This window comes from Lissotriton vulgaris, chromosome 6, assembly GCF_964263255.1.
Source record: "Lissotriton vulgaris chromosome 6, aLisVul1.2, whole genome shotgun sequence".
Lineage (NCBI taxonomy): Eukaryota > Metazoa > Chordata > Amphibia > Caudata > Salamandridae > Lissotriton > Lissotriton vulgaris.
The window spans coordinates 1,655,452,667-1,655,475,295 of NC_141694.1; the positions used below are offsets into that span (position 1 = coordinate 1,655,452,667).

Genomic DNA, 22,629 nt, shown 5'->3' on the forward strand with positions numbered 1-22,629 from the left:
AAAAAGACTCCCAGTCCTGTTGGAGGTTTTAAAAAGATTCTGCAGGCACTTGTCACCTTCTTCAGTTAATGAGTTTCACATACTTCACGCATGTGGCCCGCAGTAATCGTGGCCGGCCGAGCCTCTTTCTACCCGCCCAAAGTGTTAATGCCGTCACTGTGTGTAATACTTTTCTATTACAGAGCTCCGGCGATGTTGTGGTTTATTTTTTAAAGCAGTTGGGCGCTGTTTAGTCTGTGTTGAATTTTAAAGGCCCCTTGAACCCGCTATCTTGTTTGTAAACACAGATGCGAGCCCGGGTTCTGTTTATGGAAGAGTGGCGTGTAAGTGGTTTCGATGTTGTCCACAACTAAAGCCATTCAGCTGGCTTCCCTCTGCTTTCGAAAACCAGAAGCCCAATTTGTAATCTTTAAAGAGGTGGACATATTTTGGGAAATTTCGAAAGCGAGCCATTTTGCCTGGAAAACTACTTTACCATCTGAATAATTAACTATTCGTCTACACAGTGTTTAACCCCTTCGCTGCTGACGCGATTTTACCGCTGTGCGGTAAACAAAAGAACAGGGCGGACCGTGACAAATCCAGCCGTCATCCGCAAACACCCACCGCGGGGCGTGACGGCTGGAGTTCGTCACCAGCATGGGAGGGGTTAATATGGGGGCTTGTTGTTTTGGTAAACTTAATCCTGCAACAAGCCTTAAAAAGGGCGCCCAGGCCAGGCTTTAATCCGTGCTATTACCGACTGTCTGTAAATTACATTTGATCGTACGCAAACATTAAATGCTTATTTCATTTACAAAAATCCCATCACACGGTGCCAGGTTGATTTTTATAACTGATATTTAAATGGACTTTGTTGAATAAAATAATTTGTTGAATGCAGTTCAGTATTTGACCAGTACGGTCGGTTACTTGCCTGTGTTAATGAACTTTTTACACCTTTCCTCTGTTGTATGTTTTTTTTGCACTCCATATGGCCGTTTGTTAGATGATATAGGATTTAGATGAGTGTTTAATAGTTTTGTGGGATCTAACCTAAACAGACGTCTGGCCCAAAATAAAACATTTAAAACGTACCCTATTAAATGAATTCCTTTATGCGTTTCAATAACAGACATTGCCGAAATTTGTGGTATTTGTTCTCCCTTGGAGGAAACAAACGCCAAATTGGACTTGTTGGGATTCTAGCATTGTTTACATCGACCTTAACCCCTTCCATGCTGATGACGGCCCCCATCCGTCATGCATCACGGTGCTCGTGTGCTCATGACGGCTGGGGGCCGTCATAAAGCCATTGATTCTTTAAAAGCCTAGCACACGAGCAGAATCGGCCCAGCATGGAAGGGGTTAAAATACGGGGAGGAGGGGGCTGTGTAGCATCAACATGCAGCTTTTAGGCTGCTTCTGACCAGTGCCTTGTAGCCTTGTCAGCCCACAGGAACACGAAAAGACACGGTATTGCAAGCAGTGGCGTCACTGTTGCTTTACTTCCAAAGTATTTTTGAGTCTAAGTAGCTCACGGCCTGGCAGCCGTGAAAGTGAGAGCAATTAGCGGGGAGGAGAAGTGAGGCCAGCGCGCACTGCGCATGATGGGGAAGCCTGTGGGAGGGAGGCTGATTGCTTTGATGTGGAGAGCATCAGGAAAGCTAAACCAGCAGGCGGATGGGAGCGCGTTCACGAGACCACATGCACTTGTGGAAATCCGCCGGCTGGTTTAACTTTCCTGATGCAAACCTATAATTCTCGCTATTCATTCCTTGCGGAATGTAATAGCGAGACCTAAAAAAGGGTCAGTATTCAGTGGAAAAATGTGAAGCGTCCATGTTAGGGTTTTGGGATGTTTCGTGTCTGGGGCACAAGGTCTACCCACACAAATTAGGTACCGATTTTATCGGGAGAGTGCCAAGTGTGCAGAGGTTTGTGGCTCCCCACAGATTCCAGACCTTTCCATCACAGAAATGTGAGGAATTTTTTTTTTTTTTTAGTCAAAGTTGAGGTTTGCCAGGGATTTGCGGTAAAACATCCTGGATAGGGCCACACAAGTCAGCCCACTCTGGATACCCATAGGTATTTAGTTTTCAAAAAAGTACATTGGGAAAATACGATGCATCCTGTTTGGTGTTTTGGGACGTTTCCTGTTGCGGGCACTAGGCCTTCTCACAGAAGTGAGGTACCATTTTTATCAGGAGACTCGGGGGGGGATGCCAGGTGGATGGGCGTTTGTGGATCCTGCAGAATCCAGATATTTCCATCACAGAAATGTGAGGGAAATCAGTTTTTTAGTTGAAATTTGCAAGGGATTCTGGGTAGAAAAATGACCCTGGTGAGAGCCATGTAGGCCAGCCTACCCTGGTGACTAGTTTTCAAAAATGCACAGATTTGGCTGGTCCAAAATCTACAGCTAACCACATTGGAAAAAAGGATCAGTTTTGAGTGGAAAAATGTTATGCATCCATGTTGTGTTCTGGTAGTTTCCCTTTGCAGGCAGTAGGCTTACACACACAAGTGAGGTACCATTTTTATCAGGAGAAATGAAATGAAATGAAAATTGCACTTATTTAGCACGTAACTACCCGGAGGCCTCGCAGCGCTTTAGACTGAATACTGGTGACGGGCTCAGGGTAGATCAGCACGTCTTTGCAAACAAGTGCGTTTTTAAAGCCTTTCTGAAGGACAAGTTATTATTGATTTCTCGAAGGGAGAGGGGAAGGGAGTTCCAAAGCCTGGCCGCGGTATGGGAAAAGGAACGACCGCCCCAACGGGCTTTGTTAATTTTGGTGGCGGTTACAAGTTGCAGAGAACTAGAGCGTAAGGCTCTGGACGGAGCATAGGGTGTAGCTATAGGGTGCAGAATTGCCGGGCCAGTACGGTGAAAAGATTTGTGCACAATGCACATGGCCTTGAACTGCACTCTGGCCACTACTGGCAGCCAATGAAGCTCTTTCAGAGCTTTCTTAGCTGACTGCCAGCGGGGGATGTTGTACAATAAACGGGCAGCACAGTTTTGTGTGACCTGAAGCCTATGGGTCACTGCAGCTGGGGCTCCCATATAGAGGGCATTCCCATAATCCAGGCGAGAGAGGATCAGGGCCTGGACCATGATCCTCCTGGCCTGGAATGGGAGCAGGGGAAGCACCTTACGGAGCATTTTCATCATCCCGATGCAAGTGGAGGCGGTTTTAGTGGCTTGGGCTGAAAAATCAAGAGCTTTGTCCAGCCAGATTCCCAGGCTCTTAATCTGGGGTTTGGGAGGAGGAGGCGGGCCAAGAGATGGAGGCCAGATGGATGCTAGGGCAGATGGAGAGGGGTTGCCCAACAGCATAATGTCTGAAGACTTGGGGGAATGCCAGGTGGATGAACGTTTTTGGCTTCCTGCAGATTCCAGAACTTATAAGAAAAGGAGTATGCAGTTCCTATGGGAGGAGGAGGAAGAGGAGGCGGGGTTGGTGAACGCTCCCACCCTATAGTGGAGGCAGGGTGTCTCCCAATTTGGGAAGTGGGGCCCTCACACATCTAGTTGGGTGTCATGCTTCATCATAGGGCTTGCTCGTGGTCAGAACGGTGCTGCGATGTCTGAAGGGCACCCTATGAGGGGCTCTTTAGCGGAGATCTTTTTCCCAAGCCAGTAGGTGAAGTGCAGGCGTGGGACCTCTTAGTGTAGATGTGAACAAAGTGTGTGGTGGGGTGGTGTGTGGAAGGATAAAATGATGCACAGTGGTGCTCCAAAACATACTTAATCTGTGAGCCCACTGGTCTCCATTAAAACCATAGAGAGTGTCACTGCTGATATAATGGTCAGAGGTGGCCAAATGTGCAAGGTCAACATGTTTCTCACCTGAAGTGTAGAAAATCATGTGGCGATTCGTCAGGACTAGGAATACTACACAATATACACAGTGGTTGGCTACTCAAAAGTGAAGGAAGCACTCTTGGACCTAGCACTGAGGTGCCTTTTCAATGAATTTAGAATTGACCAACCCGATTCGGGTACTTGTCAGACTACCTCGACTTGCAGGCGGAGGAATACATGTTACAAAAAGTTTACGTCAGTTAGCCCGGAAGCCGATGCCAAGAACCTACCCCTTGCTCCTCCTGGTCGGAAGATTCCAGAACTTAGGTATCACAGAAATGGGAGGAAAATTAGTTTTTTTTAGCCAAAGTTTGAGATTTGCAAGGGATTCTGGGTAAAAAACGGGTGTGACATTTTGGAAGCATAGAATAGTAGAACATTTGTTATTACCAATTGGATTTCACTGCAATTGTGAGTTTTAAATGTAATCAGTGTCTAAGAAAGAAAATATTTTGAAAAATACCCTCTAAATCATACAACAGTACGCATACTCACAAATTGAAAGGTGTACAAATTATCACTGCTCCTGAACTCCATGTCTAATGCTCATTTCAGAAATACATAGGTTTTCTTGATTCCCATTTTTCACTCTACTTATTTCACTATATAAATTGGTCTATACTTGATACGCAATGAAAAAACATGCAGTTCAGTTGTTGGCTCTTGGTACCTTGGGTTTTTGGAGATCCTACAAACCTTATATATACTCGTAATCAGAATGGTATATTGCTTTTGTAATGGAGCCATTGTGACAAAGTTACAGATGAAAATGTTGTCACCATGGCCCTTCTCCAACTCAATTTCAACATTTCTTCATTCCAACAGTCATTTTCCTTGAGTGATCTACACATATGACTCCTTGCTGATTTTGGAATTTTGCCTACTTCTCAAAAATCTGGAAGTAGGTCGAGAGCACAATCAAATAGGGAACAAGCATTTGCAATGCAATAGGTCTCGCATTATTAAAGTTTGAGCTATTGGTCTTGTAAATGATCATTTTTTTATTTATGTGTTGGTTTTGAAAATAGCTAAATTAATAGCTTTGTCATTTACAATGCCAATAGTTATAACTTACGCAAATGTGACACCTATAGCATTTGTAATGCAACATGTTTTGTATTTACGTGACTTAGATGAATTGATATTACAAATAACAATGGCTTTTAATTTTTTTAAATAATTAATACTTAAATAAAAGTTATTGTAATTTATAATGGCAATAGCTTAAACTTTTGTAAATAACTTTTGTGAAGATTATGTTCAGTGTATTTTATTGTGACGAAAATCCAAGAACAGAAGTGAAATATTAACATCTTTTTGCGACATTTGTAATAAAGCTTGAAACATTGAGAGAACATATTTGAACCAGTTGTTGTTGAATGGTTGCACAGATTGATGCTGTGATGGCGCGGAGTGGGGTTGCGCTGAGTGATGCTGGGGTTGCGCTGAGTGATGCTGGGGTTGCGCTGAGTGATGCTGGTGTTGCGCTGAGTGATGCTGGGGTTGCGCTGAGTGATGCTGGGGTTGCGCTGAGTGATGCTGGGGTTGCGCTGAGTGATGCTGTGGTGGTGGTGAGTGATGTTGTGGTGTCCCTGAGTGATGCTGTGGTGTTGCTGAGTGATGCTGTTCTTTTGCGATATATAGAGGGAGTCCGATAGATAGAGTGAGGGCAATAGATAGATAGGGTGAGGGCGATAGATAGAGTGACGGCGATAGATAGATAGATAGATAGATAGATAGATAGATAGATAGATAGATAGATAGATTGTTGTGTGTGCTGTTGTCGTGTGTGCTGTTGTTGTGTATGGTTGTAGTTGTGTGTGTGTTGTGTGTGGTGTTGTGTGTGTGGTTGTTGTGTTGGTGTGTGTGTGGGGGGGGGGTGTTGTGTGTGTGTGTGTGGGGTGTTGTGTGTGTTACTGGAGCAAATATTCCATTGAAGTAGGTCGGCCAGAAGGTTAAAAAAAAACAGCCCGAACCGGAAAAATTCTGTAGGTCTTGTCACTATACTATTATCGACCTCGGCAACATGAAATGCCAGCAGTGCACATGTTTTGTATTTGATCTTGGTTGTAAAAAAGAAATTATCATCCGCTACAGGACGTATTAATTAACTCGGAGGAAGGTCGCAAAAGTAGCTCTTGGAATAGTGTGACTTTTTAAAAATAATTTTCGGAAATGGCTGCTAGGAATGGTTTGACAAATGTGCGTTCGTTTTAAAGGACTTAGTGCAGGTTATTCAAATAGATAGTGAGAAGAGGGGAGAGTGAGAATGGGGGAGAGTGAGGACAGGGGAGAGTGAGGAGAGGGTAGAGGGAGGGGAGAAAGGGGGAGAGTGAGGAGAGAGAGAGAGGAGAGTGATGAGAGAGGGGGAGAGGATAGAGGGAGGAGAGTAGAGAGAGTGGAGAAAGGGGAGAGAGTGAGTATAGAGAGGTGAGAGTGAGGTGAGAGGGAGGAGAGTGGGAGGAGATGGGAGTGAGGAGAGAGGGGAGAGGTGAGGAATGAGGGAAGAGTGTGAGGGTGTAGAGGGAGGGGAGAGAGGAGAGGGGATAAAGGGGAGAGAGTGAGGGGAGAGGGATGAGGGGATGTTGAGGAGAGAGGGAAGATGGGAGGGGGAAGATTTATTTTCCACTTTTCAAAAAGCCTTTAAAAAAACTCTCAACCTTTTATTATTTGCACCTTTGTAAAAACCAGGACAGGCGTAAGTATTTCCTTTGTTTTGGTTCCCTGGGCAGAAGTAGAAAATGCAGCAGCAGCCGTTCGAAATCTGTTGGCCTGGTCACCCTCCCATCTTCTCGACTTCAGCAGCATGAAATACCATGAAAGCACATGTTTGGGATTTGAGTCCAATTCTTAAAAAAAAAATATCGCACACTACAGGACGCATTAATACACTGTAAATAAGCGCTCCAAAAATGCTTTTGTGATAGTGTGACTCTTTGTAAATGATTCTTGAAAAGGTCTGGTAGGACCGGACTGTCGAATCTGCCTTCATTTTAAAACTTATAAATAAAGTTTTGTAAGTATTGCCAGAATTAGATAGGGAAAACAGAGAATGAGAGAGACAATTAGCTAGGTTAGTGTGTAATGTTTGAAACCCATAACATAAGTAAAAAAAAAAATGTCTAAAAATCACTGTTATGTGTAAATAACATTTAATGTTGTTTTTAAAATATAAAAGAACTATGAGATTGGCTTTAAATAGTAAGTAAATGCTAATGGTAAAAAATGCGGAGATGAGGCCACCATAATGTCTTTCAATTATTGATCACGAAAACAATGTTTAAGATCTTTTGTGAAGAAAAGTTCTGTCTTTCCCTTAAAGTTCTCTTTTATTGGAGTTACGCATAAAAGTGATTCAGGTTAAAGGGGAAAAGCAACTTAGGAGGATGTCTCCATGTGGCTTGTGCTCGGCTGGCGCCTCTGGCATGTTTACTGGTAACACGTGAAATGCTAAAACAGTTAATCAAGAAGGATGGCTCAGTCTGCCTTCTTGCCCGGTGGCGCCTCTTCACTGCTTCCTGTTTAACACTAGAGATTGTGGGAGGGGGGAGGTTGAGGAGAGAGGGGAGAGGGGGGAGAGGGAAGAGGGGAGGGGGTCGGGGAGAGAGTTATCCTTTTTTCCTCCAAAAAGGCTTAAAAAACATGGTAAATGCCCCCACCCCTCGATTACTAGTAAATTGCTGCAATAACCTGGGTTCCTGGGCTCTGAGGTCACTGGGCCCCAGTGCCACTGCACCTGCTGCACCATTGATAGCCACGCCCCTATTCCAGATGACCTTAAGTGTAACCGAGCCGTGCTGGAGCCTAAATAACGCATTTTATCATAGAAAGATGTTGTACATTTTTAAGGCTATTTCCCCTTGCTGTACTATGTCCATCTGTTCTTACGACACCTATTGCTGATTTTTTTTTATTTTTTTTATTTTTTTTTTAAAACCTTTATTTATGAAATGCACATTACACAGCGTCTGCCTACAACCCCTCAGGGCCGGCCGCTATGACAGATATTAAAAGAATAAAGCAGGACAGTACACTATTGAGACGGTCACTGAGCACACATTATAGTGTGGAGCATAAAACAGTACTTAAAGGATATCAAAGGTTTGATTTTATGATTTTGTCGAAGAAAAACAACAAACACAAACACATGGCATCATACTGGCAAGGGTCATAAGAGGGGGGGGGGAAAGGGAAGAAGTACATATAGGAAGGACGAATCTGACGAGGGGGGTGATCATGAAGGAAGAAAGGCTACAGGTGATATGGGAAACAAAAACGGGACGCCAATCATGGGGAGGAGGGGACAGGAACCTCAAAATCGAGTGGAGGGGAACAAATATCACCACGGTACGAATTCCACTGTGCCCAAACCCTGGACCACTTTCTGGGGCGACCCCGTGCCTCGTAAACCATCTTTTCTCGAAAAATGCACCAGTCCATGTTATCTTTCCAGGCACTGAGCCGTGGTGGCCTGGCGGAGCCCCAGAGCTGAGCTATGTCCCTCTTGGCAACCATGTTGCCCAAGGTGACCCAGAACGTCTGAGCAGCAGTGCAGTCCGTAGGCTCCCACACATTGAGCAAGCAGCGCCGTGCCTCAGGAAGGAGGGGGACTCCAGTGACACGTCTCATCACATCATGCGCCCTGGACCAGAAGGCCGAGACATCGGACATTCCCATAGAACATGAAGAAAAGTACCATCCATACCACACCCACGCCTACACCGTCCATCCGTCGCAAGCCCCATTCGCACCAGTCGCACACCAGTTACATACACACGGTGGAGGATCTTTAGCTGGACAATACGAAGTCGGGCCGGAATAGCCACTTCCTTAGGGGAAGAAACAGCCGACTGCCAATCCTCATCTTCTAATTCAAGCCCGTCCGCCGTCCACGAAGCACGAAGTTTCCCCAGCTGGTCAGCCCTGTTGTTAATGAGCTTCTTATATATTAAGGAATTCGTACTATCGGGGACGTGGCCGTCTAGGATACGATCCTCAAGTGGGGAGGATTGCGGAATATCAGTCCCGGGGGGAAAGGCTGAGGACAAAGCATGTCGAACCTGCATATACCGAAAATGCTCTCTATCATCAGGCTGGTATTCCAATTTTAGGGCTTCAAAGGACTTCACAGTGCCCCTGGCCCAAAGATCCTCCACCTTACTGATCCCAATCATGTCCCACCTGTCAAACCCTTTCGTCTGCCAAAGGTTGCCCAATCGATCAGAGTCGTACAGTGGGGTCATACGTGTCAGCTTGCCACTCCAGCCCGTAGCCACAGTTGCATCCCTCCAGGCCCGCACCGCACACTTCGTAGGACCCATAAGGAGACGGATTGGAGACTTCGAGTATAAAGCCCTATTGAAGTTGCCACCGGGCAGTAAAAATCTGTCCAGGGCAAAGGCAGGAGCGGGTTCCGATGAATACGTTACGTGATTAATGGCGCTCAGGTGCGAGGCCCAGTAGTATCGTTTGATATCTGGCAAAGCAATACCGCCGTCGTACCAGGGAAGGGTGAGCTTAGACAGCGCAATACGGGCACGACCGTCCCAGATCAATTGCCGCTGTAGACTTTCGATCTCGCGGAAGTAGCGAGCAGGGACCGGGTCGAAGAAATTCTGCAACGCATAGAGAAATCGAGGGAGCGACATCATTTTAAAGAGCGCCGCTCGGCCCAGCGGAGACCAGGGCAATTCACGCCATCTCCTCACATCCTGTTTAAGACGACGGAGCGGAGCATAAAGATTCCGTTCATAACGCACCGCAGAAACCGTAGAGACATAGATCCCCAAATATTTAAAACCGTCATCCGCTACCAGAATTGAAAACCTACGAGGCAACGGCGGCAGAACCCCGGCTATGACATAATTTGAATTTATGAATTTAAAATTATTTATTAAGCGCACGTTCGCCAGTGGCTTCATGGCGCTACAACTTACTGGAAACAGGGTAAACTGGCCAATGTAAAGAAAAATAATTCAAACTATGGGAGGAACAGTTAATAAAAGGCTTTAGAAAACAAAAGAGTCTTAAGTTGTTTTCTGAACTGGGAGTAAAGAGTCAAGGTTCTGAGCTCGGGGGGCAGGGAGTTCCAGAGGAGTGGAGCAAGGGTCGCAAATTTCGAACCGCCCCATTTCTTCCTCCGAAAGCGCGGGACCGTAAGAAGGGCCTGGGTGGATGAGCGGAGGTCTCTAGTGGGGAGATAGGGAGTGATTTCGGAAGAGATGAAGGCCGGTGCCGTGCCCAGTCTCGCTTGGAAGGTGATAGAGGCCAGCTTGAACTGGACACGTTCACGAACGGGAAGCCAATGTAAAGATTTAAGAAGGGGGGTGACATGGTGGAATTTTGGTAGTTTGAACACCAGGCGCGCCGCCTGGTTCTGGATCTGTTGCAACCGCCTAAGACTATATGCAGGTATACTGGCATATAGGGCGTTGGTGTAATCCAGGCGGGAGATGACCATCGCCAAGGTGATCAGTTTCAGGGCGTGAAAAGAAAAAAAGCGGGACACCTTGCGTATAGTACGCAGTGAGAGAAAGGAAGAGGACACCACAGAACTGACCTGGGAGTGAAGAGTGAGTTGAGAATTGAGCTTGATACCTAAAGTTTTTACTGAGGAAGAGGGGACAGGTGGGAAACCAAGGGAAGGGGGCCAGAACAGAGAAGACCAGGGGCTGGATGAACCACCCGTCAACACCAGCTCGGTCTTATCTGGGTTGAGTTTTAGATGGTTGTGGTTCATCCAGTCTCGGATGTGGGTCATAGTAGATTGGAAATTAGAGATAGAAGACGGAGAGGAGGACAGATCAAAAACAAGTTGGAGGTCGTCAGCATAGTTATATACTGCGACCTCCATCTGCTGTAAAAAAAAAAGAAGTGGGGCAATGTAAAGATTGAACAGAAGGGGAGAAAGAGAAGAACCCTGGGGGACCCCGCACTGAACTTTCCGGAAGTCCGCAGTAAAGTCACCCAGGCGAACAGCCTGGGTGCGGTCCCTCAGGAAGGAGGATAACCAGACCAATGCAGTACCTCCGATCCCCGCCGCCCCGACACGGGGGAGTAAGATGGTATGATCAACCGTGTCAAAGGCGGCTGAGAGATCAAGCAGGACCAAGGCCTGGGTCTTGTTGGTATCCATTCCCTCCCTGAGGTTATCAAGGACCAAAAGTACCACGGACTCTGTAGAGTGTGCGGGCGGAAACCGGCCTGGCGGGGGGCTAAAACCCCATGCATCTCCACAAAAGTGCTCAAGGTGCGGGTGACGTGGCGCTCGAGCACCTTTGCTAAGAATGGCAAGAGGGAGATGGGACGATAGTTGGCCGGGACCGAGGGGTCCGCGCCAGGTTTCTTAAGGATGGGGACAATGATTGCAGTTTTCAGTGGGGTGGGCACCACACCCTGAGAGAGTGAACTGTTAAGGAGGTGAAGGGGGGGATCGGAGCATGAAGAAAAAATGTGACGGAGAATGTGGGAGGGACAGGGGTCAAGAGGGGAACCAGATTTGACCAAGGGAATTATCGAGGTAAGGCATTCCTTAGTTAGCGGAGGAAAAGCGTCAAGTTGTCCCTTCGGGGGGGGACACTGAGGGTCTACAAACGTAGGAGAGGGAGGAGGAATGTTGGCCTTGATGGTAGAAATTTTCTGGATGAAGAAATTATTGAGGGAGTGACAGAGTTCAGGTGAAGGAGTGGGTTTCAGTGTAGTTCTGTCAGAGAATGCCAGGTTGTGCACAATCGAAAAGATTACTTTCGATTGGTTCTCTGCGGCGAGGATTTTGGAGGAGAAATAAGCTGTTTTTGCCCCTAAGATGGCCTGCTTATACTGGGCCAAGATGTTAATAAACTCCAGTCTCAATAAGGGGCAGTAGTTTCTCCTCCAGGCACGCTCAGCTCTGCGTACAGCTAATTTAGTAGTCTTGAGGTCCTCATTAAACCACAGGTTGGCATCCTTCTCCCGCTTAGACGTAACTCGCTTGAGTGGGGCAATAGAGTCGCAGCCACTGGTTGATGGAAGCGACTTGGGAGAGAGTAGATAACCCCTGTAATGAAGGGTAGGAGGCAGTAAGTAAGTCAGAGAGGTTGCCTGGGTCTACTCGTCCCCAGGCCCGGACCCAAACGTTTTTAGGAAGTGAGGGTTTGACCGGGGGGTATATGGGAAGGGCAAAAGAGATCAAATGATGGTCCGACCAGGTGCAGAGTGAAATAGAAACAGAATTTACAGGGCAGTTCAAGGACCAAATCTGGTCTAGCACATGTCCTTTAGCATGGGTAGGGGAGTGGATGTGGGGTATAAAATTAAAAGATCGGAGGGTTTCTGAACATTCCTTAGAGGAAGAACACTCTGCAGGGTCTGACGGCCAAAAATTGAAATCACCCAAGAGCAGAATGGAAGTGTTATTAATCGCAATTGTGGCTAATACTTCCAGGAAGGTAGGGAGAAACAATAAGGGCGATTGGGGAGGGCGGTAGATAAGTAAGCAGGTAAGAGGAGGGGAAGTGGAGGTGGTACGAATGGCCAGGTACTCGGTCGTAGCAATATCGGGCAGAGGGAGAATTTGAAAAGGCAAATCTGCTCGAGCAATAAGCGCTACACCTCCCCCAGCCCTGCCGTTGAGGCGGTCCGAGCGTAGGGCGTAATATGAAGCTGGTAAGGTAGCCAGAAGGGCGGGGAGGGAATCATCACGAAACCAAGTTTCCGTGAGAAACAGTAAGTCTGGAGCATGGAGGTCCAACAGCACCGATAGCTCATGGGAGTGAGCTACGGCGGACCGGGTATTAAGATAACAAGCTGTGAGAGTTTTGATGGGTGCAGGATTGGTAGTACCTCTCGGAGGATTGGTGGGAGCGTGAAGAGGGGGAGGGAACGTGAGAGGAGGACAAGCCAAGTGAAGAAATACGGGAACGGATGGCAGCAGTTAAGGACCAAGGACCCTGGAGTCTAAGAAGATCTGCTGGGGAGTAGGTGAGCAAATGGGCAGAGTGACGTGCCCCTAGCCCCGGCCGGCCGCGGGCTTGACTTGTGCGCGACTTCGGCGCGAAGTCGGCGCTCCCGCTGCGCTTGCTCCAGGTTGCCATATATATCTGGTTGCCGTGAGCCACTAGACCGCTTACCTGCACGGTGGAGAGGCAGGGCGGAAGTGGAGCAGGACCAGGCAGGAAGTGTCGCTCGTGGGCTGACCCTCCGCTCAAACAGCACACAGCCGGGGCGGACCGGGGTCAAGAGCGAGAAAGATGGAGGTAGGTTCCCCAAATACTAAATGTTAGTACAGGCACAATGCTCTCAATCAGCATGAAGACGATTAAAAAATAACCAACTTAATTGCACCCGCAAGCGCTCAGCGCTGTAATCTGAAATGAAGGCTTTAAAAAATATACCGAGTGCACAGCACCGCTATCGGTCAGCTGGGCTGAGCAAGTTAAAATGCGATAAGATCAGAGATAAGAGTAGCGTAGGAGCGCGCGAATAGCCTGCCACCGCTGTGATCTGTAGGAGTTGTCTGGGCGCGGGGGAAAGCGGGAACCAAGAAATACCTAGAATACTGCAGCCACTAGACCGCTGACCTGCACGGTGGAGAGGCAGGGCGGAAGTGGAGCAGGACCAGGCAGGAAGTGTCGCTCGTGGGCTGACCCTCCGCTCAAACGGCACACAGCCGGGGCGGACCGGGGTCAAGAGCGAGAAAGATGGAGGTAGGTTCCCCAAATACTAAATGTTAGTACAGGCACAATGCTCTCAATCAGCATGAAGACGATTAAAAAATAACCAACTTAATTGCACCCACAAGCGCGCAGCGCTGTAATCTGAAATGAAGGCTTTAAAAAATATACCGAGTGCACAGCACCGCTATCGGTCAGCTGGGCTGAGCAATTTAAAATGCGATAAGATCAGAGATCAGAGTAGCGTAGGAGCGCGCGAATAGCCTGCCACCGCTGTGATCTGTAGGAGTTGTCTGGGCGCGGGGGAAAGCGGGAACCAAGAAATACCTAGAATACTGCAGCCACTAGACCGCTGACCTGCACGGTGGAGAGGCAGGGCGGAAGTGGAGCAGGACCAGGCAGGAAGTGTCGCTCGTGGGCTGACCCTCCGCTCAAACGGCACACAGCCGGGGCAGACCGGGGTCAAGAGCGAGAAAGATGGAGGTAGGTTCCCCAAATACTAAATGTTAGTACAGGCACAATGCTCTCAATCAGCATGAAGACGATTAAAAAATAACCAACTTAATTGCACCCGCAAGCGCGCAGCGCTGTAATCTGAAATGAAGGCTTTAAAAAATATACAGAGTGCACAGCACCGCTATCGGTCAGCTGGGCTGAGCAATTTAAAATGCGATAAGATCAGAGATCAGAGTAGCGTAGGAGCGCGCGAATAGCCTGCCACCGGTGTGATCTGTAGGAGTCATAAACACAGGATTTGGTCCAATTGATGACCAATCCGGAATTCTTACCGAAGGATGTAAGAACGTCGAAGAGCACGTTCAAGGACTTTTGAGGGGAAGTAAAATAAAGGAGGATGTCGTCGGCATACAGTGAGACGCGATCTTTCAGATCTGGCGCCCACCGGATCCCTTTAATCGAGGGTTCCCACCGGAGCCATGCCGCAAGGGGTTCAAGCGCCAGCGCAAACAGAAGCGGGGAAAGCGGACATCCCTGACGGTTGCCGCGCCCCAATGGGAAGGGGTCAGAACTTCTGCCATTTACCACGACCTGGGCCAGCGGTTGTTCATAAAGAAGCTTGACCCACGCAATAAAGTTAGGGCCAAAGCCGAACTTGGAGAGGGCCGCCCAAAGGTAAGGCCATTCAATGGTGTCAAAAGCCATCGTGGCGTCCAGGGAGGCAACCACCGCAGGCTCCGTGAGGGTTGCAGCTCTCGCGAGAACACCATGAAGCCTACGCAGATTAAGGGCCGTGTTCCTATGTGGTATGAAGCCGGATTGATCCGGATGGAACAGGTCACAAATCACCGTCAACAACCGATTGGCCAGAACCTTGGCAAGGATTTTAGGTTCTGCGTTTAGCAGGGAAATGGGGCGGTAGGAGGTACAGCGATCACGAGGCTTGCCATCCTTATAAATGACCACTATAGTGGCTAGGCGCTGTTCAAGCGGAAGGACTCCTGCCTCGAACGCGTCTAGAAACATGTTGCGCAGATGGGCGGCCATCTTGTCTGGACGAAGTTTGTAAAGCTCGATAGGCAAACCATTGGGCCCCATCGCCTTGTCCGAGCGCAGGGATCTGATAGCAAGGGCAATCTCATCCACCGTAAAGGGAGCCTCCAGAGCCAGACCCTCCTCCTCAGAGACACAAGGAAGAGCTATATCACGCAACAGCAAACGGGAATCAGCCTCATCACGATCACTCACCGGGGTATAACCCTTCCGGAAATGATCAACAAAACAGTCAACAATCTCACCGGGGTCAGACACACATTCACCAGACTCACGAACAATGACGGGTACAACACGATTCGCTCTTTCGGCCTTATCCAGCCACGCTAGGAGTTTGCTAGCTTTGTCACCCACATCATACAGCCGGCCCAACTGATTCGCTCGCATCAACTTAGCAGCATCGGTCACACAAGCCTTGTAATCCGCCTGTTTCAACTCCAGAGTATGTAAAAGCGCAGCTCACTTTCAAGTGCTGTAATGTCAGTCTCAAGGGCCAGCACGGCCTCCCTCTTAGCCCTCCGCTCAGCAGCAATAAGAGACTGTGCAGATCCTCGAATGACCGTTTTAAAAGCCTCCCAGAGAACCGTAGGGGAGGTCACCGAACCCACATTTTCATCGAAATAACAGTCAATAGCCTTCACTGAGCCGGGGGTTCCGAAAGTGCCAGGGGGGAACAGGGGGAACTCTGTTACCAAAAAGACCACCCACAGAGATCTTAAGCAGCAAGGGGGAATGGTCCGAGATACCCCGGGGGAGATGACGAACTTTCCGTACCAAGGATAGGGTAGAAGCCAGCATAAAGAAGTAGTCTATCCGAGAGAGGCTGCCATGCGCACCAGAGTGGAAGGTATACTGCTTCTGGGTGGGGTGCAGCGAACGCCAAACATCCACCAGACCAAAAGTTTCAGTCATATCATTGAGCCACATCTGGGACTGCGGCAGAACTCTAGGGGGCAGTCGATCAAATTCACCAGACATCACGAGTTAAAATCCCCACCCATGATCAGCAAACCATCGGGGAGACCAAGAAGAGTTTTGCTAAGATCGGCGTACGTGGTGGCCTGCAGCCCCGGGGGGATATAAACAACCACTAACACAATTGGCTTCCCCTCCCATCTCCCCGAGACAGCAGCATATCGTCCCCGATCATCTAGGACAACATCATCAATCTCAAGGGCCAGGGAGGATTTAACCATTATACCCACTCCCCGGGAGCCGGAGGTGAAACCAGCGTGGGCGGCCAATCGGTAGCCCCGACGGTCAAGAGCTTTACAGGCATTACCAATCAAGTGGGTTTCTTGGAGGAACACAACATCAGGGGCATGACGCCTTATAAATTGTAACACAATGCCGCGTTTAATCCTGTCACCCAAACCATTGACGTTCCAAGAAAGAACCTGCATCTCACCCCCCCCATCCCAGGAAGAACGACCCAACCCAACCCCCTCCCATAACCACAGATCCAGAATGCTTGCAATCAGTAATATACCATGAAAAGAGAAAGATAACAGAAAACACACAACACAACCAAGTCCCCACCAACCACCCCCCAACCAAGAACCCGTTACAACACCCCCCACCCTGCACCCCTGCTGACTAGAAAGCCACCCCAAACTTTCAGTGTGCCTGTCGCCCCATCTGATCTACACAAAGAAACCCCTGAGGAGGAAGGGAGAAACCACCCGTACCCGCACCACCACGGGCACAGTCATAAAGCACACAATAGAAGTTACTCTGTAAAGTTCACAGTCTCAAGTCGGACCTCTGGGGCACCAAGTTAAACCTGGGCCGTCGCACCACCTTCCGCGCCGCCGGGGCCTCCGCTCTCGGTGTCATCCTTCGGCAACGAGTCCAGCCAGTCACTAGCACGATCAGGCTGATGGAAAAAATAGGCACGTTCTATGTACTCAATCCGCAAGCGAGCAGGAAACAGCATTGCGTATTTCAGTCCCAAATCCCTCAGGCGACGCTTCACTCCAAGGAAACCAGAACGTTGCCGTTGCACTTGGGGGGTGAAATCAGGATAAATCGAGACAGAGTTATTATCGTACTTCAACGGGCCGTGTTTACGAGCGGCCTGAAGGATAGCGTCTCTGTCCCGAAAGTGAAACAGTCTAGCGATGATAGGCCTCGGAGGGCCCTCTGGCTTCACCTGACCACCTGGGAAGCGATAGGCACGCTCGACCGCAAAAAACTTGCTGAGTCCCGCGGGAGCGAGTTTAGCGACAATGAGTTTCTCGACCAGTAGATCGATCGAGGCGGCACCATTGTCTTCCGGCACTCCGACCAAGCGTATGTTGTTCCGCCGGGCCCTATTATCGTAGTCTTCCATGCGTTTGAGCAAAAGGTCGTGCGAGGAACGCAAATTCCCTATCTCAGACTGTGCCTCCGCCATGTCCGTCACCAAACTCGATGCCTTTAAGTCCAATGCCTTGACCCTCTCGTTCGTCTTGGCCAAATCGGCACGAATAAGAGTAACATCCACAGCCACTGTGTCTATCTTGGACACGATGGCCTCGTATTGTTGACTCATATCGGCCTTGAGGCCTGCAATGGCGGCCAACAGGTCTTGAAGGGACACTTCTGAGGATGACGACATGTCTGTCTTCGGGTCCTCCAAGCCACGACTGGCAGCGCCGGGGGAACCACTCGGTTGGGTATAGCGCTCGATCATGTTGGACTGGATCGACCCCCCGCGAGTATTGGTCTTCCTGCGTTTCTCCGCCTCGGGTTTCGTCGCCATGTTGTATTCAGCACCGGCCAGGGACACCCGGATGCCACTGAGTGGTGACGAGTCTCGAACCCCAAAAGTCTAGTTTCACGAGATAATGTCACGGGCCACCTAGCCGGCACCGAGAGAGAAAGCGTTCACAGTGAGAGCGGTAAACCAGGATGAAGTAGCAGGTCCCAAGGAGTCAGAGACGAGAGGGCTGGAAACCGAAAGTGAAAGTGGCACACCACCGGTGGAGCAGATGCCAGGCAGCCGTTGTTGTTGCATTACAGCTCGGCCATACTAGGCAGCAGAGACCCCGGCCTCGTCGGGGGTTAGGCCAGAAAGTTGGAGACGATGCAAAAATGGTCCCCGAGGTCCGATCTCGGCCAAAAAAGGATCGATAGTATCAGTGAGAGTAGCACTTCAAAAGCCCGTCGAAGTGACCAGAATAACTTCAGGATAAATCAAGAAGGGCGGCGCGGGTCTCAGGAGCTCTCTGCTCACGCGACCATCTTGGATGCCCGCGTAGCTCCTCCCCCACCTATTGCTGAATTGATGACATTTCTGTATACAACCTATCTGAGAATAAAAATGGGCATAACGTTGGCTAAGAGACTATAGCAGTCATTTTATTCTTCTTGCTTTAGCTTCCTAAGTTTGCATATTTGTGATATTGCAAAGTTTTAACTATCATCTTATGTACCTTGAATGTACTGACAGCTCACTTTATTCTGTATCTGATGTTATTCTTTGTATTTATTGTAATCAATTTAAATCTACACAATAAACTTATTCAACCACTACTCTTGGGTGAAATTAAAGATCAAGGTATTGCCACACCATTAGGGCGATTCTTTCTGTTTATAAAATAATGCCAGTATAATGATAGTCTTAATAATTAGTAACAGTTTTTATTTGAGTGCTGGTTTTACCAAAATTTAATGGATCCTGTGTTTTCCCATTGCTAATTGTATTTTTCATTTTTGTTCGGGAGGGCTGGGGTGTACTGGATTGCTTTGTCGTAATTTTAATTAATTACGACAATAAAGAAATGAATGCAGAAAATGTATATCATAAGCAATGGCATGGTGTTGTGTTGTGGTTGTTTATTTTGATCAGCTGGCTGTGTGCATTGTTCGCATGGACGTTCTGGAGCTGCAACGCTCCTCAACACAAAACTCAACAGCCTCATGAAGCTTTGTTGGAACACTGCGGCTGTGTTGGCCAAAAGAAATATTCCCAATTGTTCAACTTCACTTAATGATTAAAGCGCACGACTAAGCAGAGCGATTAAGGAGACCGGAGGGACCGCGCTTTTTAGCTCCACCTACTCTGTTAGTAAGTAAATCATCTGTGGCGAGATAGCGCATCACAGCCCAGCACCGAGGAGCTCGAGACTGCATGGAAACACAGGAAGCCATCAATGATGCAGAGACCGCCATAAATACTGCATCTGTGCAAACCTCGCACACGGTGAGTACGAAAGACACGAGATCAAAAGTTCTGTCGGGGAGCCCTGAAAATATTTGGACGTGAATGCAAGCATGGGCAAAGACAGGGCCGATGACGAAAGGCTCTCTCTCCTCCTAATTTGTGATAGCTAATCTATTTGGTGGGAACTGAAAAAAGATACTTTCTATGCCAGATCTGCACATCGCACTCTGCAACATACGTACGGTTACTGCCATTCACCACAAGGCTCGGTGGCTGAAGCACTCTGGGTACAGTGTATTGCCAAGTACCATATGCGTGCCTGGCAGCCAGACCTCAAGAGGACAGTCGCACAGCGCGCTTTGTAAGTTTATGGGTCCACACTTCTCTTGTCTTGAACACCGCACATCTTTGGGGGGTGCACAAAGTACAAAGAGGTTTGCAGGAGAATCTTTCCCGGAGCCCAAACTGCCGCTGAAAAACGTGTGCTGAAAGGGCACGCGACTCAGAGAGCAGGCCGAATTCGTGACTGGACAGCTCATTCTTACATGGCCCGTGGAGGATTCGGATTTGGGGCAGCAGTAGCACCAGACAGCGTCCTGGGGCATCAAAAAAAGGAATGGCGAATGTCTGCGTCAAATATAATGTGCAAAATGTATTTAAGCAGAGTGCGAGCTTTAGGCATTGCTCTGGCGAAACATGTGAAGAGAAACGCTCCTGTAAATGACAGCCAGATAAAACGTTTCCCACAAACAAGGTGAACTGGCCTAAGAGGGGCAGAAAAAACGCGGCCGCGAAATGAAAGTAAATAAACGCGACCGCGAAATGAAAGCCTTTGATGCAGCAGGGAGGGAGGGGGTGGGCTGCCTGCAACTTGACCTACCATATGGAGAGGGAGGGCTGCCTACTAATGCGTGTGGCAACAGAGAAAGAATTGGGCGCGTGCTGGAGAGGGAGGGGGTGGGCTGCCTGGTTAGTGCGTGTGGCAACAGATGGAGAGTGAGAGCAATTAGGGGGGAGGAGAAGTGAGGCCAGAGCGAGGCTGATGCCTTTGATGATGGAATGTGAGCTCGTGCACGAGGCTTGTTTCTCGTGAACTGTCGAAAATCCTCTTGCTTTGGGAGAGACTTTGGGTTAGCGGCATTAGGGCTCGCCCCTATTCCTATTCCTTACGGAATGGAATAGGGGCGAGCCCTAAAAAGGGCTACCTCTTTGAAAAATGCCAAAACTGTGGCACAAAATTCGTTTTTTTAATCAGCTCTGCGAGTTTCTGATGGCTGGTATGATGGGGACTTAACTACAGCAAACCGTTCATTGGGGCCATTTTTAGGTCCCTTTCCACAGGAATACCCAAACCCTGGTGCCTTTAGAATCCCCAGGATTTTGGAAAAAAGGACGCAAATTTGGTGTGGCTAACTTATGTTGAAAAAAGGTTTTGGAGCCCAAATAGCTAAAAAAAAAGGGTCCAGCAGCTAAGGGCTTACGCGTAAAATAACTGCCATGAATTTTAATTGCATTCTTTTGAAAAAAAATTGCACAGATTAGTACATCCGAAATTAGGTTTTCATTGAAAACAATGCCATACCATATGTTATAAAGAACTAAAAAACAAAAATGACAATAGTTCTTACCTGATAATGATGAATGGCTGTGATGGCTTGACAGTTGGTGTTGTCTTGAAGTATCTTGGGATTGCGATAGAGAAACTGGTGGAGGCTGGTTCATTACATTATTCAGAGGCTGAAAGTAACACCAAGTAGGCAAAAGTCAAAGCAGAGTTTATATCAATTCTTTCCAAAAGACATTATCCAATACACCATGTTTTTGCCAGAACAGACTAACTGCTTCATTTACACTCTGGGGGACAGTTCTGAGGTCTACTAGAATGATGGAGATCATGACCTTTGCCACTCTGGCGGAGGATCATCTGTTGTCGTGTTTAGAGATGAGGGTTTCTATGCTGTGAGAGAACCACTTAAGCTCACTTCACAAGTTTTTATAACACGTTTATAGAGTTAGGTTGGCAAACTCTTTTTTATAAGAGAAAACAAACTCCCAATGTAGGAATTTGTTTTTTTCTGAACAAAAACTAAATCACCCCAACACACCCCAAGCTTTTTCTCTGAGCATAGTGGTCGTTAACATTTTCCATGCCCATTTCTGCCAAGCAAACCATGCATGGAATGGCAGAAACAGGCATGGAATATGAGTGATGGTCATCACGTCCTCAGTGATCCCCAAGCCATTTTGTGGATGTACTGCTGGATTAGGAAGGCTCCACCCCTGGTAACCTAGAGGTTCCCCAACTTCTGAATAGCGCGCGAAAAAAACAAATGTTGTGGATTGGGAGGACCATACATCTTTAAAAAACTAAAACCTACTTCGACCAACCTTTAGTTCATAACAGCCGAGCCAATTATTATGTAAGGGTCATGCTAAAATATAGATTAGTCCCAACATACAAGGTAAAAGCCAGTCTATGTACTTGTGCCTGGGATAAAACTGGAGTTGCTTTTCTATTATGTATAGAAGGAGGCCTCTTTTCTCCTGGGATGCAAATGTTTGGCAGCGAGCAGCCTACAAGAAAGGAGACTTTCTTCTACAGAAAACTCACTGATGATTGGCGCAGGTTGACTACAGAGAAAAGTATATCAATCTGCACCAGAGATTACTGGAGTGAGATTTATCCAGCAACCTAGCAGGTGAGGCACAGATTATATTTTATGTGAAGAGAACTGAGCTAGATGGTGTATGCTCTGTTATCTGAATTATTCATTTATATCAGGACGAAAGCGCCAGCATTTCCTATAGCGCTGAAAACGAGCTGACCGATGTCAAGAACACGATGAGTGTAAATCAATATTTATCTGCTTTAACCATGGTGAAGGCAGGCACTAATAATATGTATTTTGTCCAACCCCATGCATTTTTCGTTTTACACCAGTGGATAAACCTAGACAAAGTAGGTACCACTGATGTCATAAATACGAGTGCTTTTTTGTCGAGCCTGGGCAGCGCATGAGCTGCACTGCGAGGCTTGCTGTATTGTGGTAGGAACTTGAAGCTCCGACCACTCTCCACCCACATTTTTCATTGGCTTGTGTCATTGTCCACAGTAAACTATGGCTGCTAATTGGTCAAAAAGTTTAGTAGTACCGCCTTGTCTCATTTTATAACACGGCGACACCCCCTGTTACACGTGTTGTTGCTCGATAGGCTTTAATTACAGCCTCCGAGCAATTTTTTCTCAAATAGCTTTGTCCTGCTGTGTACTAACACATTTTTTTCATTTTCATAGCACAGGCACCGAATGCATTTGCAATGCAATAGGTCTCACCAGTGCGAGGGTTAAAGCTATTGGCATTGTAAATAACAATGCCTATAATTTATCAGTTTTAAAAACAACACATAAATAAAAGACATTGCATTTACAATACCAATAGCTCAAACTCTCATAAATGTGAGACCTATTGCAT

General features: G+C 47.7%; 1 protein-coding gene across 4 annotated transcripts in view; it reads right to left on the reverse strand.

Moving 5' to 3' along the window:
* Positions 1–22,629, reverse strand: part of BICRAL (BICRA like chromatin remodeling complex associated protein) — a 744,270-nt gene that overhangs the window by 265,883 nt on the left and 455,758 nt on the right. For all 4 annotated transcript variants that reach the window (XM_086927816.1, XM_086927818.1, XM_086927815.1 and 1 more), the window contains one exon: positions 20,785–20,893. In XM_086927816.1, coding sequence (XP_086783942.1) covers positions 20,785–20,893 — 109 coding nt within the window. The remainder of the gene's footprint in view (positions 1–20,784; positions 20,894–22,629) is intronic.